At 60.8% G+C, this 14,567-nt stretch overlaps 1 protein-coding gene across 10 annotated transcripts in view; it reads left to right on the plus strand.

Annotated features, from left to right (window-relative positions):
* Window positions 1–14,567, plus strand: part of PHLDB1 (pleckstrin homology like domain family B member 1) — a 44,280-nt gene that overhangs the window by 15,950 nt on the left and 13,763 nt on the right. For 6 of the 10 annotated variants that reach the window (XM_047877878.1, XM_047877879.1, XM_047877880.1 and 3 more), the window contains 9 exons: window positions 440–1,785; window positions 4,407–4,688; window positions 5,110–5,250; window positions 5,382–5,519; window positions 8,091–8,219; window positions 8,584–8,739; window positions 8,874–8,942; window positions 11,799–11,909; window positions 12,086–12,175. In XM_047877878.1, coding sequence (XP_047733834.1) covers window positions 440–1,785; window positions 4,407–4,688; window positions 5,110–5,250; window positions 5,382–5,519; window positions 8,091–8,219; window positions 8,584–8,739; window positions 8,874–8,942; window positions 11,799–11,909; window positions 12,086–12,175 — 2,462 coding nt within the window. The remainder of the gene's footprint in view (window positions 1–439; window positions 1,786–4,406; window positions 4,689–5,109; window positions 5,251–5,381; window positions 5,520–8,090; window positions 8,220–8,583; window positions 8,740–8,873; window positions 8,943–11,798; window positions 11,910–12,085; window positions 12,176–14,567) is intronic. The other 4 variants (XM_047877876.1, XM_047877877.1, XM_047877874.1 and 1 more) reach the window with 3 other exon arrangements.

Below are 14,567 nucleotides of genomic sequence, written 5' to 3' on the forward strand. Positions count from 1 at the left end.
TTGCCTGTGGTTTTTCCTGGGTCTCAGCTGCTGTGCTGGGAGGTCCTAATGTCCTATTAGACTGGACCCCCCACCCCGAACTTCTGGCCAGCTCCACAGCATCCCCTCCATAGAATGTCCATCTGCCCTTCCTGAAGGAGAGATCTGGGAGGGAAACCAAGGCAGGGAGGAACCCGGTCTTGGGGTGAGCCCGCGATAACCGGGCCTAGAAGTGCCTGGCATCGTTACCAGCTCTGTCCTAAGTCATGAGGCGTTAGAGCCAGAGGAGCCGCACCCGTGCCCTTCCTTTCCGGACAGGGAAACCGAGGGCAGCTGATTGACGGTTGTGCAGCAGGTCAGTGGTAGAGCTGGCAGATCGCCTCCCTCGTTCTTGGGCACGTACAGCTCCCCGGTGGTTGGAGGCCAGGGCCTGAGGCACCTTTGCGTTTCCCATCCGCAGAATCGGAAAGCCTGGTGAATGGGAACCACGCGCCACAGCCCGCGACCCGGGGCCCCTCTGCCTGCGCCAGCCACAGTTCCCTGGTGAGCTCTATTGAGAAGGACCTGCAGGAGATCATGGATTCGCTGGTGCTAGAGGAGCCCGGAGCGGCCGGCAAGAAGCCTGCCGCGACTTCCCCACTGTCGCCAATGGCTAATGGTGGGCGCTACTTGCTGTCCCCGCCAACCAGCCCTGGTGCCATGTCTGTGGGCTCCAGCTACGAGAACACCTCTCCAGCCTTCTCTCCGCTCTCCTCACCAGCCAGCAGTGGGAGCTGTGCCAGCCACTCACCCAGCGGGCAGGAGCCAGCACCTTCCGTGCCGCCGCTGGTGCCTGCCCGTTCCTCTAGCTACCACCTGGCCCTGCAGCCCCCACAGTCCCGACCGGGCGGTGCCCGCTCCTCCGAGAGCCCCCGGCTGGGCCGGAAAGGGGGTCACGAGAGGCCTCCCAGCCCCGGCCTCCGAGGTCTGCTGACGGACAGCCCCGCGGCCACTGTCTTGGCGGAGGCCCGCAGAGCCACCGAGAGCCCCCGGCTGGGTGGGCAGCTGCCCGTGGTGGCCATCAACCTGAGTGAATACCCAGCTTCTGGTGCCCGAAGCCAGCCCACGAGCATTCCTGGAAGCCCCAAGTTGCAGCCTCCGGTCCCTGCTCCCCGAAACAAGATCGGCACCCTCCAGGACCGCCCCCCCAGCCCTTTCCGTGAGCTGCCAGGCACCGAGCGGGTGCTGACAACCAGCCCCTCACGCCAGCTGGTGGGCCGAACATTTTCAGATGGGTCAGCCACCCGCACCCTGCAGCCTCCTGAGAGTCCCCGCCTGGGCCGGCGGGGCCTGGACAGCATGCGGGAACTCCCTCCGTTGAGCCCGTCTCTGTCGCGACGGGCTCTCTCCCCCATGCCCACCAGGACTACGCCAGATCCCAAGCTAACCAGGGAAGTGGTGGAGAGTCCGCGGGCCCGGCGCTGGGCAGCCCACGGGGCGGCACCGGAGGACTTCTCCCTGACGCTGGGGGCACGGGGCCGTAGGACACGGAGCCCCTCACCCACGCTCGGGGAGTCACTGGCACCCCGCAAGGGCAGCTTCAGTGGCAGGCTGAGCCCAGCCTATAGTCTGGGCTCTCTGACCGGGGCTTCGCCCCGCCAGAGCCCCCATGCCCAGAGGAAGCTGTCCAGTGGGGACTTGCGGGTGCCTGTCACTCGGGAGCGGAAAAATAGCATCACGGAGATCAGTGACAACGAGGACGACCTCCTGGAGTACCACCGGCGGCAGCACCAAGAACGGCTCTGGGAGCAGGAGATGGAGAGACTGGTGAGCAGATGCCCCGGAGGCTGCCGCCGTCCACGGCGGGGTCCCTGCCAGGGCGCGGGCAGGCCAGCTGGCAGAGCGGGAGGGGCCCTTGGACAGGGCCTGGGCTTCTCAAGCTTTTCTCCTTCCGGGATGCACCTTAGTGACCTATATCTCAGGGGTCTGGTGCCTGGAAGAACTTTCTTTGAAGTCTCTAAGGCTTTATTTCAGATGCACGTTAACTTTGCTTTTATTCTGTAACAGCGTTTGTTTTAACGTGTTAAGTTTTGCGTTATTTACCTGATGATAACAAAGCTGTAGGAAAACACACCACCTTTACGGTGAGGTCTTGCACCTCTCAGTTTGAGGAGCAAGGCTTAATGATGAGAAGCTGAGGCCCAGAGAGGGGAATGGGTTTGTGCAAGGTCACACAGCAAGGTCTGGCAGAGCCCGTGTTGGAATTCAAGACGCCTGTCTTCTTAAGGCTTGTTTTTTAGAAAAGCACCTTGTTCTTTAGAAAAGTTGCTTCTTTTTTTTAAACTTTTTTTTATTTTAAGAGAGAGAGTGCGAGCGGGGGAGGGACGGGGGGTGGGGACGGGACAGAGGATCCAAAGTGGGCTCCATGCTAACAGCAGTGAGCCTGATGTGGGGCTTGAACTCACGAACCTTGAGCTCATGACCTGAGCCGAAGTTGGATGCTCAACTGACTGAGCCACCCAGGCACCCCTCTTTTTGGTCTTTTACAAATGGGTGGGAGCTGCTCACCCTGGCCCAGTGAGGATCATCTGGGAATGTGGGTGGCAGGGAAGAGAAAGAGAACAGGACAGGTCGCCCCTGGCTTTATCCCGGGCCGACTGTGTGATCGTGATTGTATGCATCAGCGTGCGTGCGTATGTGTTCATTTGGGGGCCGGGTGTGGCTCCGGGCAGCTGTCCTGGAGATGGCATCTGAGCTGGGTGGGGGCCAGGATTCCCCAGATAGCGCAGGGAGCTCAGGGGGCTCTGGCTAATGTGGACAATCGAGGACACGTACAGGAGAATGGATTCTGCCCTCCGTCCCTTGTGAGCAGGATGGGGTTGCTGGGGGGCCCAGGGTCCCTGGGATTGGTTTGAGGAGGAGAACCAGAAATGAGGAGGTTTGTCTGGAGGGCTTTTCAGAAGAGGTTGGGACAGCTTTGGGCAAGGTGAGGTGCAGGCTGGGTTGGGGAGAGAGGAGGAAGGATCACCAGTCTTCTCCTTTGCCACAGCTTCCCTTCACTGTCTTTGCCTCGACCTAGAGTGTGCTCGGACCACCCTGGGGTCTTATCCTGGAGAGGGAGCACCGAGTCTGGCAAAGGCAGAGTGACGGGCCCAGCCTCCCTCAGCTCCTCCATTCAGCCTCCCCACCCCCCAGGCACGAGGCCACACGGGCACACCTCACTGCCAGCCCTGACCTGCCCCACCTGCCACTTTAAATCTTGGAGGCTGCCCGCCCTGCCCCTCCCATCTCCAGCAGGCTGCTTATCTGGGTACTGGGGCAGGGGTGGGGGCACTGGCCCAGCCTCCTGGGTGCCTAGGCTCCTCTGTTCCTGGTTTTTCTGTTTTTTTTTTTTTTGTTGTTTTTTTTGACGTGGAACTGGGCAAGCAGCAGGAGGGAAGCTGGGTACGTGTCCAGGGGGGTCGTGGCCAAACTCTGCAGTGAGGGACCCCTGAGGTTGAGGTACCCTGGAGAGCCTGGGCTGGGGGTGGGGCTTCAAGGCTGGGACATGAGAGCGGGGGACCCAGATTGGGGAGCGTGATTGTACCGTCCCTCCTCCTGGGCCCCTGAGAGCTGTGTGGCTGGGGTTTTGTGGGGAGGGGGTGGGTTAGGGGCAGGGCCTTGGAGCGCTCCCAGCTGGGCCTGGGCATTGGAGAGCAGAGGCAGCAGCTCACCTTGCTGGAAGGGAGTGGAGGGCAGCCTGAGAGTGACCTGGAGCTGGGGTAGGGGATGAGGAGGACCGTGTCCCACGTCTGTCTGGCCTGGTGTATACACGCTGGGCACAACTTTGTACGAACCTGTGTCACATCCCTGTCGGCCCACGGGTCTGTTTTCCAGCCGTCTGTGTCCGTGCCCACCTGTCTGTGCGCTAGACTGTGTTTATCTGTGTGAGTGTGCGCCAGGGTGCATCCGTGCGTGCCAGGGCTGGTACCTGTGTGCGTGCCTGCCTGTCAGTGTGAGTGCAGAGCACATGTTGTGTCCTTGTGTGTCCGTGTTGGTGGGTGGGGTGTCTGCGTACCCTCGTGTCTGTAGATCTACGTGGACGAGAGTCAGCGCGAGTACCCGAGTGTCCATCTGTGTGCCATTGTGGTCTTCAGCCTGCTTAGCAGTCCGTGTCACTGTGTGTCCCCGAGGAAGCCCATTCCGGGCAGAGTGAAAAGGGAAAGGAAACAGGAAGCTGGGAGGGGCTAGCCATGTGGGCAGGTAGCACAATGGCCTGGTTCCTCCTGCCTACTTCTGGGGCGCCCTTCTGCCCTTTGCCTCTCCTGACTCTGGGTTTGGGGCTCTCCTGGCTTGGTTCTGGGCCCCTAGCACCTAGTGTCGTAGTTCTGTCTCCTGACTGCACACGGTGCCTCCATCAGGACCCAGCATCCTTCCCTCTCACGCCCTGCTCTGTCCGCCCTCCCCAGGAACGCCAGCGCCTGGAGACCATCCTGAACCTGTGTGCCGAGTACAGCCGGGCCGACGGGGCACCCGAGGCTGGGGAGCTGCCCAGCATCGGGGAAGCCGCCGCAGCATTGGCGCTGGCGGGCCGGAGGCCCTCACGAGGCCTTTCAGCGGCCACCGGAGCCTCTGGGCGGGGCACCGAGGAGCCCGGGGGTGCCACCCAGCGCCTGTGGGAGTGCGTGGACCGCTCAGATGAGGAGAATCTCAAGGAGGAGTGCAGCAGCACTGAGAGCACCCAGCAGGAGGTGGGGTGGTGGTGGGGGCGGGCAGCACCTGCTGAGGGGCTGGGGGGCAGAGGAGGCAGGGGTGGTGGAGGGATGGCTCAGTGAGGGGGAGGTAATTAAACGGTCGGGTTTGGGAAGACATCCGGGATGAGAGGCTGAGATGTGAGGAGGCAAGGAAGAGGGAGGTGTCGATGCGCTTCCCAGGTTCTCCCTATACTCTGTGACCTGCCTGTCCTTAGGGCCGCCTCCAGGCCTGGCACAAAGTGGGAAACCTTCATTCCCTTTAGCTGAGCTGTACTGCTCCCCTTGCAGGGAGGGGAGTCTGCCTCCTCTCTGTCCGGCTACCCCTTCCGAGAGCGCCCTGAGGAATGGGGATCCCCTCTCTTAGTCTGGTCGCGGAAGGCTCCAGGCTTCCCCGGCTGATGGCTTCCCTCCCCTCCAGCATGAAGATGCACCCAGCGCCAAGCTCCAGGGGGAGGTGCTGGCCCTGGAAGAGGAGCGGGCTCAGGTGTTGGGGCGAGTGGAGCAGCTCAAGGTCCGTGTGAAGGAGCTCGAGCAGCAGCTGCAGGAGTCCGCCCGCGAGGTGAGCTGGGAGGGCCCGTAGCCTAGGCCAGCTGTGGCCACGTTCCTCCCCGGGCAGAGCCAAGGCCCCCGGAGGGGCCTGCGTCCATCTGCCTTGACTGGCCTTGACGTGGACCTTGGTGTTGGCCCCAGGCTGAAATGGAACGAGCATTGCTGCAGGGGGAGAGGGAGGCAGAGCGGGCGTTGCTGCAGAAGGAGCAGAAGGCCGTGGACCAGCTGCAGGAAAAGTTGGTGACCTTGGAAACCGGCATCCAGAAGGAGAGGGACAAGGTAACCCACAGCTGGCCTGGCCCCGTGTTGGCTGCCAGTGGCCCCCGGGGAAGGACACACGTCTTCTCTGGGCCCCTTACTTCTCATCTCCTCAGTCTTCCTACAGGCCTGGTGGTGTCTGTGCCCGTCAGGGGAGGGGGGGCCTTGTCCTCTGCGGAAGGTGTCAGCTTGAAAAGGGCATGGGCAGGGGCCGGACTGGGTTCTGGGATCTCCTCTGTCTGGGTCTCTGCGCTGCCTCTGGGTGCCTGCCCGTTCCTGGCCCTCCTAGGAAGTGCCGAAGCTGCTCCTTGGGCAGTGAGCACAGCCTGAGGGACAGGTGCTGGGGCGTGACTCGGGTGTGGGTCCCTCTGTCTAGAGAACGTGCCCCTCCCAGCATGCCTCGGGTGCTCAGGATGTGATCTTTGGGGGACGGCCTTCAGGTCTCTGCTTCCCCTGAGCCTTTCAGGATCTGCAGCTTCCCGTCCCAGGTGGTCCCAGCTCCTGCCCCCAACCCTTTCAGATTTCGTGCCAGCCTGCAGGGGTCACTCCGTCCCACAGGGGCCGTGCCAGCTAGGCCCAAGATGCCTACCAACGTGCCAAAAGCTGTGAAGTGTGGAGAGGGGCCATCTATTTCTGGACTTGACAGTATTTTTCCAAGACTTAATTTTCTTTCTGAATTTTTTGAGAGTGTCTTCCTCCTGTCCCAGTTTTGAAACTCTTAAAGATTCTTCAACAAACTCCCCCCGCCCCAACTCCTTTTTTTGTTTTTGGAGCTTTGGCTCTGGCCCCCAAAACCACACTCCCAAATTCTGTGCCAAATTAACTCCACGCTTACCAACCAGGCCTGTACTAACGCCCCCTCTAATCACTGTCCTGGGCTCTCCGCATGCCCCTAACTGCCAGTGCCACCCAGGCAGGGCTGAGCCATGCCTGCTTTTGCACTAACTGCAGGGGCACCACTGTGCCCTTGACCTCTCCCCTCTAATTCTGCCTCCTTCCTTTCTTGGTGCGGGACTCCAGGGTTTTGATCAGAAAGGAATGGGCAGGGGGCACAGCTCAACTTGACTCAATGGTGCCTTGGCAGGAAGGGTAAAGGTTGGGGGAAATGCGTAGCTGAGGAGCTGCTCAGCCTGACCAGTGTCCCCCCTTTGGAAGAGCCCAGGCGCAGCCTCCACAGATTGTTGGTGGTTTTCCTGTGCAGCTGGGAGAAGCAGGCTGCCCTCCAGCCGTCCACCTCCCGCCCCTCTCTTCCTTCCGGAGCGGAGGGGTCAGGAGGTCCGGCTGTGGCGGCATGGCCCTGGGGGGTTTAGACCAGTTCCCTCTGCCACACGGCGGCCGCCCTTCTAGCTTTCCTCTGGGGCTTCCAAAATCCAGATACCCCAACCGGAGGGTGGGAATGACTAGGCCTCTCCTCTTCTCCCGCCCCTGAGCCATCCGGAATGTAGCCTGAGTCCTAAGAGGGCAAAGTGCTTGGAACCCAGGACTCCTCTCCCTGATGCGAGAGTGGGCCGGAGGGATGGGGCAGGGCAGGATTCGGCAGAAGAACTTGAAGTAAGCTCAGCATTTCAGAAGGAACCTGCCTGACCTCCTTTCTCATTGACCTGGCATGGCCTGGAGGCCTGGACTTTGCCTTCTCTCTGGGCCTAGTTATTTGAGGGGGTGGTAGGGTGGGGGGTGGGGAGGCAGTGGCCGCGGGGCAGGCTCACTCAGCTTTCCTCCCCAGCCCGTGGCTCCGCTCTGGTTTTGGAATCAGTAATCCTAGTTTCTCCTCTGCCTGTCCTTCGGAGGGGTGACTCACCAGCTCCTCCCCTCGTCCCCCTTCCCGCCCTGGGAGGTGTCATCTCGCCCCAGACAGAGCTATCCACCTCCTCCCTGTACCCACTCCTGGGGCTCCTACTGCCATGGCAACGGCCGAACTAATTGCAACCCTCATCCCGCTGGAGTTCAGCCTGGAGTGCCAGCACCCACCTCCACCCAGGGCGGGAGGGAGGGAGGCCCAGGGAGTCGGGCCGGGGTCCCCTCTGCGACACTGCCGTAGCTTTAACATCCTCAGCTTCCGATTCATGCCGGACCCCTGGATTTAACCCTCGCTGTCTATACCCCTCCCCACCCCCCAGGGTTAAATTTTGGTCTCTAGGCAGTGGCAGAGTCAGGGGGAAATAGGAGCCAGAGGCTCCGTGTTTGTGATGCGGGACCAGCTTTGGTCTTGACTGGTTTGGAGAGAAAACAGAAGGCTTTTCGTAGGACCCACCCCAGTGTTTCTAGTCCAGGGGACTCCAGGAGACCAAAATTTCTGCCCAAGACCCACACCTGGCGCCTGTGTGACAGCTTCCCTTGCACCTGCGAGCGTCCTGTCTTCCGCCTCGCCTCCTAGCCTTTTCCACTCTTCTCTTCCGTGTTTTCCCTTTCTCTTCCTTCTCCTCTCCTGCTTACTCTCCTCTGTTAGTCCTCACCCCACCCCCTGCCGGCTCCCCAGCTTTCTCTCTCCCGCCCTGCACCCCCCATGGCCGCTGCTGCCCGCGGGCCAGAGTTGAGGAGTGTGTGTTCTGTTTCTCCCCTGTGCCCGCCCTCCCCACCCCTCCCGCCGACCAGGAGAGGGCGGAGCTGGCCGCGGGACGGAGGCACCTGGAGGCCCGCCAGGCGCTCTACGCCGAGCTCCAGACGCAGCTCGATAACTGCCCCGAGTCAGTGCGGGAACAGTTACAGGAGCAGCTGAGAAGGGTCAGTTTCACCAGCCCCCCTTCCCTGGCCCCCGAGGGCCACCCACCCGGAAGACAGGAGAGCGGTGGGACGGGACCACCTGGGCCCTGCACTTCCTGCCGGACACACCAGGGTCGGTGCTGTGGCTTGGAAGGGACAGGGAAGGATTGGGGGGATCGATTTCCACCTTTCTGCTACTCCAGGCAGCGATGCCCATGAAAGGGGCAAGAAGCCAAGCAGAGCAAAGGGGGATGGGTTGGGGGCAGGTCCCTTCCCCAATTTCCCTGGGGCCAGCCCTCAGAACTCCCACCTCTGTGGCCTGGCCTCCCAGGCCCGGAGCGGTACTGCGAGCACCATTCAACCCCCTTGGTCACTGTCGTTCAAGGAGGCCGAGGCCCTGGAGACGGAGACAAAGCTGTTTGAGGACTTGGAGTTCCAGCAGCTGGAGCGGGAGAGCCGCGTGGAGGAGGAGCGTGAGCTGGCGGGCCAGGGGCTGCTCCGGAGCAAGGCCGAGCTGCTCCGGAGCATCACCAAGAGGAAGGTGTGCCCTGCTCCCATCCCCTGTGGGGCCTCGGTGCCAGGCGGGGCGGGGCGGAGGCCAGTGAATTGGATCCCCGCTGATGACCCCATAAAAGTTAACTTTGCCTCTCTGAGCCTCAGTTTCCTTAACCGCAGAACAGGAACAGGCTGTCAAGAGAACTAAGCAAGATGGTGTATGTGAGGACAGCGTGGGCTCCGATCCTAGTAAGCGCGGAGCGGACAACAGCTGTTGTTAGTAGGCGTGGGCTCCCAGTGGGGAGTGGACCGGGCTCACACTCGGAGCCGGGCTCCGGCCGGGCAAAGAAATGAAGGGTGGAGGTACAGGAGGAGGAGGAGGCCGAAGAGGAGGCTCGCTGCTGCCCTTGCAGAGCTTTCTGTCTGGTGGATGTGCTGGGAAGCATGCAAGGTCCTGAGATCCGGACGTTTGAGCCAACCAGGGGTCCTAGAAAGGGCACCACCTGGCTTCCAGCTGTGGCTCAGCCGAGCCACGAAATAAGGGCATTGTGTGTCATATCCTCACCAGTCCGGGAGCTCCAGATGCTGTGATCCCCTGCTCCTGATCTCAGCCAGACCAGGACAGGATGATGGGGCAGAGGTGCGTGCCTGTGTGCAGTAAATTTGGGAGGAGGTTTGTGTTGAGCACGTGTTAGGAAGAGGTCAGGAAAGAGAATGGGGAGGATGGTCCGGGCAGTTCACGTGACTCTGGCTGGGACTGCCATGTCCGTGCACACACACGCATGCGTGTGCAGTTTGGAGTGAGTAGGTGGGGGGTGACGGCCACGAGATCAGGGGAGGGGTGTCAAAAAGTGGCGACTGGCGTCTCGACGGTTAGCCTGAGTTTGGTGGCTTGTGGCAAGCTCCTGGATCTCCCCCGGAGTCCGGATCCCTTGCCTCTCTCCTTGAGTTTCTCTGCCTTACAAATGCGTCTGCTTCTGGCTGTGAGACAGATGGAAGGAAGAAAGCTAGCATTTCCCAAGCGCGTGGGTGCGAGCCAGGAGGTTTTCTTGGGTCATCTTGTGCCAACCTCAGGATGGTCTCACAAGGCCAGTGCTCTCATCCTCGTTTCCCAGACAAGGAAATGAGGGCTCAGGGAAGCTACATATTTGTTCCAGACCTCTCAGTGTATGAGTTTGAGTCAGCGTGAGACCCTAGGCCTGCCTGGCCCAAAGAACCTTCCCCATTCCTCTGGAGAGAAAGCAGCAGGGAGCCCTAGATGAGCCAATCTCATTCCTCTGGGGTCTCGGTGGGTGTAAACTCCAGGAAGTTTGGGAGGGGTCGGCAGTATTAGCCTCCTGTTCCCACCTCCCCGTACCCACCCTGGCTCCTAGGAGGTCAGCCACTAGGACCCCAGGGGTCACATTCTTCCCCTTGCTGTTGCTTTCTTCTTCTTCTTTTTTTAAGATTTTATTTCTAGTAGTCTCTACACACAACGTGGGGCTTGAACTTACAACCCCAAGATTAAGAGTTGCATGTTTCACTGACCGAGCCAGCCAGGCGCCCCTTCTCCTTGCCTTCTCGTGAGTCCTGCTCAGCTTCTGTCTCTCGCACCCCGCCCCTCCCTGTGTCCCACCCAATCCCAGGCTCTGTCTGCCCTCCTGCCCAATGTTCCCCTATCCTCTCCACTGTGATTCAGGACGGTTCAGAATACTGGCTTTGGAGTCCTACAGATTTAGTTCCGTTCCCAGCTGTACCACTTACTAGCTCCTGAATATGTCAGTGTTCTCATCAGTAAAATGGGTATAAAGGCACCTGCGTCAAAAGAGGTTTAAATGAGGTCACAAATGCAAAGCGTTTAGCAGTTACTGCGTTCTAACAGGTTCTCGTTAAACAGCTGATCTTGCTGTGGGAATTCCTGCTTGGGCTGACCCCAGATTTAGGATAGCTCCCTTCTTCCCTCCCTCCTTGCTCATGTCTTGCTCTTAAAGGTGGTGGTTTAAGGCTGCCCCTTGCAGGAAGCCCTCCTGGGATTAACCCAGCCCGTTTTCCCCAAACCCCATTCTTCTCTCTCACGTGATTGTCTTTTCCTTTTAGCACATGGTGGTAGAGCCAGGCACTGTGCTCAGCCCTACTGGGGATATGGAGACAGAAAAGACCCCGACCTTGCCCTTGGATCTGACAGTCTGGGCGGGGTGGTGATGGAGGCACATGTTCACAAGTACCAGTAATACGAGGCAAATGGTGACACAGAGTAATCTGAGCACAGAGGAGGGAGCAGAGGAATTGAGTGGTAATGGAGGAAGATGTAGGAGAAAAGTTTCACTCAGACTGGTCTAGGAGGAAAAGTGAGCTCTTGGTGGTGGAAAGACAGGGACAGCTCTCCTGGGGCAAGGGGGCAGTGTTAGGCCTGAGGGTGTGCAGCTCTGTGGCTTAGTGTGCCCCGTGGCCAGGCTGGGGGGGACACAGAGGGCCGGGGGGGAGGGGGGCCGAAGAGCGTAGGCCCAGTCCCGGGAGCCCTCGGACGCCGTTTTCAGTTTGTGCTCTGTCCTGTGAGTAGCGCGTCAAAGATTTTGAGGAGAGGAGTGATCTAACTTCACTCGTGGAGTTTTAAAACATTATTCAAGTCATATATATTCTTTTTGGAAGGCTTAGAAAATTCGGATAAGCAGACAAAAACAGACCTCCGGGGCCATTTTGAGAAGGTGTTCGTGGCAGTGTGGGGCACACTTAGAAGGTCAGGAGTGGGGGCAGAGGGCTGGTGAAAAAGTCCCGGCAGGGAAGGCAGCGGGCCTGGACTTGGGGGGTGGCCGTGGGAGTGGGGCCGGTGGAGAACTCTTCAGCAGCTCGGATTCTGGACTCGTTGATGGTGGGGAGGTTACGTCTGGGGACTCGGGTTCTAGCCGGTGTGCCTGGCGGCACGGGAGTCACTGGTTGAGGGACGGGTGAAGGGAGGAGCTGACCACACTTGCCCCGGTATTCCGGGGGTGGGTTAAGGCCAAGCGGAAGAGCCGGCCGATTCCCTTCACCCAAGCCAAGGGTCTCTGGGCTGGAGAGACAGGGAAGCCTCGCCGTGGGCTCAGCCCTGTCTCCCAGGCCTGACCGACCTCCCACCCCCTCCTTCAGGAGCGCCTGGCAGTCCTGGACAGTCAGGCCGGGCAGATCCGGGCCCAGGCCGTGCAAGAGTCCGAGCGCCTGGCGCGGGACAAGAACGCCTCCCTGCAGCTGCTGCAGAAGGTAGCCTCGGTCAGGTCGGGCTGGGGGATCGGGGTCGGTGCAGGATGGGGAGTGGGAGACGAGTGCGGGGGGCGGCTGGGGTGGAGCTCTGCCAGCTGCAGGAGGGCCTCCCTCACTTGGCTCCCCCTGTGCTGCCACCCCCACCCCGTTCTGACTCGGCCACTCTGGGCTCGCAGGAGAAGGAGAAACTCACGATGCTGGAAAGAAGGTACCACTCACTCACGGGAGGCAGGCCTTTCCCGAAGACCACGTCGACCCTCAAAGAGGTAACGTGGTTGGGTCAGCCCTAGCTCCAGGCCCAAGGGGCTTCCTGGGAGGCCCTGGAGCGACGTGTGGCACCTTCTCCCCAGTAGCTGAGGCCGAATACTGGGGACGTTCTCCTGAACCGGAGAGATTTGAGTGCGAGTGGCCCTGAAGTCTGGGATCTGACCTTCTGTGGCTACCAGCTGCTGCTTTGCAGATACCTTTCTGGCTCCTAGGAGCTTACCGATGTTACCATTTTGGGTGATCAAATCCATCTGGGGGATTCAGGAGGCATGAGTGGGGAAGGCGGGAAGCTCAGAGGTTTGGGAAGGGCCAGGGCCGGGCAGCCTCGCTTCGAGGGTTTGCACAGGAATCCAGGGGTCCTGCTCTCGGAGCTCCTCGGGCTTCAGTCTAGAACGAGGCTCTTGGCAGCATAGTGGGCACTGACAGCCCTTAGGCGGTCCTTTCCTGAGTCTTTGCCCGCTTGGGGCGTGAGGTCCAACTAGGACATGCCCAGGTTCCCGAGCTCTTTCCTTTTCTCCCCACCTCCCTGCCACTGAGGCCGGCGTGGGCGGCCCCTCACCATGTCCCCTCTCTGTAGGCCGAACTGCTCATCTCCGAGTCCTCAGGGACTGCGAGTCTGGTCCCTTTCCCGGGGTCTTCTCAGGCTGGGGCCTCCTCTGTCCCCCTAATCCCACCTGCTTCCACTCAGCTCTGCCCCAAAGCACAAGAGGTAATCCCAGCTAGCTGCCTGCTCTGCTCTGCCCACTGCCCGTCTGCCTGCTTGCCGAGCTCCTGCCTCCAGCTCCTGCCAAGGGCCTGGCTCGGGGGCGTGTGGCAATAATCCTCTGGCCAGAGTTTGTGAGAGTGTGAGTGAGCGCGCCATCCTGCTGCTCCATAGAGGGCCCGGGCAGGCTATGCAAAATCAGCACCGGCTTGCGTGTTAATTTGCACGTGATCTGCATGCCATTCATCAGTGCTCACAACACACCGGATCCTCCCTCTCCTTTTCCCTTTCCCTGACCCCCGGAGGACAGTTGCCCTCTGGGGCTCCGCCAGGCCGGGGCTCCCCTGGATGGGTCAGGCTTGGGACCCTGCGCATTCAGTGTGCATTTTGGAGGCCTGCCGTGCCCCCACCGCCTAGATCAGCTTAGGGGACTAAGGATATGCTCAGGGAGGGTGACAGTCCCTGTCCTCCCACACCGCAGTCTGATGCGCTAGTCTCTTCCTACGTACTAACCCTTGGGGGGTGGGCCCGTGTTTCCACCTGGGCTCTTAGCTGCTCCCTGCTGAGGCCTCTTTCTCAAAGCCCATCTAGCTCAGCCACTTAGTGAGCCTCCCCTCCCAGCTCCCGCCCCGGCACATGGGTGCGAGGAGACCCATGGTGGCTGGTGCTCGATGCAGTGTGTGTGCGCCCCACTGGGGCCCAAGATGGGGGAGACAGAAGAACTCTCTGGGGGTTGGGTCCTGATTCTCGGTGGACTCTCGGAAGGCCTTCCCTAGGCTTCTCCTGTCCCCAGCCCAGAGCAAACCCAGGGATGGGCCTTCAGAGTCTGCCCCGGGCAGGGCCGGGATGCCAAGGCAGCCTAAAAGTACAGGTCAAGAAGTGCCTTCAGACAGTTCTGCCTGCCCTTTTCTGGCCCCTCCCTCCCCCCAGCTGTCTCCGGTCACAGGAGACAGCTGAGTCCCCCTCCTGCACCCCCTGCCACGCTCCTTGCTCTGGATCTTGTATTGAATGGAGTGATGGCCCGAAGGCATGGAGTGTGGGCGTCAGGTGCCTGGGTGTACCCTGTTGACCTCTCTGCCCATCCCTCCCCCTCCCACCGGGCACCCTAGGAGTATGTGAGCCTGGCAGAGGTTCTCCAGCTGTGCTTCCGCTTGGACCCCCATGCTTCTGCCACCTCCCCCAGCGTGCTCGCCCAGCCCCTGCCTGACAGTGAGGTACCGGCCACTGAGTGAGCCCACCTGTGCCCAAGGGCCTCCTGCGGATGCCCAGGTTGTCCCTCAGTCCTGGGTGGGGCTTGGGGGACAATGGGGTCTGTGTCCAGCGGTGAGGGAGAAGGGCAGCCGGCATAGGGGGGTTGGGAGTGGGTCCCTGTATGGCCTGGGGCCTCGGGAGCTTCAGCTCCTGATGGCTCAAGGCCGGGCAGCCTTCTGGTTGGGCGTGAGGGCGTCGTCCTGCCTAGAGAGGACTTGCTTTCCTGGGCTCTGCAGGCCTCTGCTGCTCCGCGCTTCCTGTGCTCACCCTTCCCTCGCCTGTGGGCAGGGCCAGCTCCTGGGTTGCAGTTCCATTAACCTCTTGTATTCCCTCCTGCGTCCTGGCCTTTCCCCCAAGTACGTGACGCTTGAGCAGCTAAAGGCGATGTGGGGCACCTCGCCCATGCCCGCAGCCCCTGTGCCAGGCCTGCCTCTCTG

This window comes from Prionailurus viverrinus, chromosome D1, assembly GCF_022837055.1.
Source record: "Prionailurus viverrinus isolate Anna chromosome D1, UM_Priviv_1.0, whole genome shotgun sequence".
Taxonomy (NCBI): domain Eukaryota; kingdom Metazoa; phylum Chordata; class Mammalia; order Carnivora; family Felidae; genus Prionailurus; species Prionailurus viverrinus.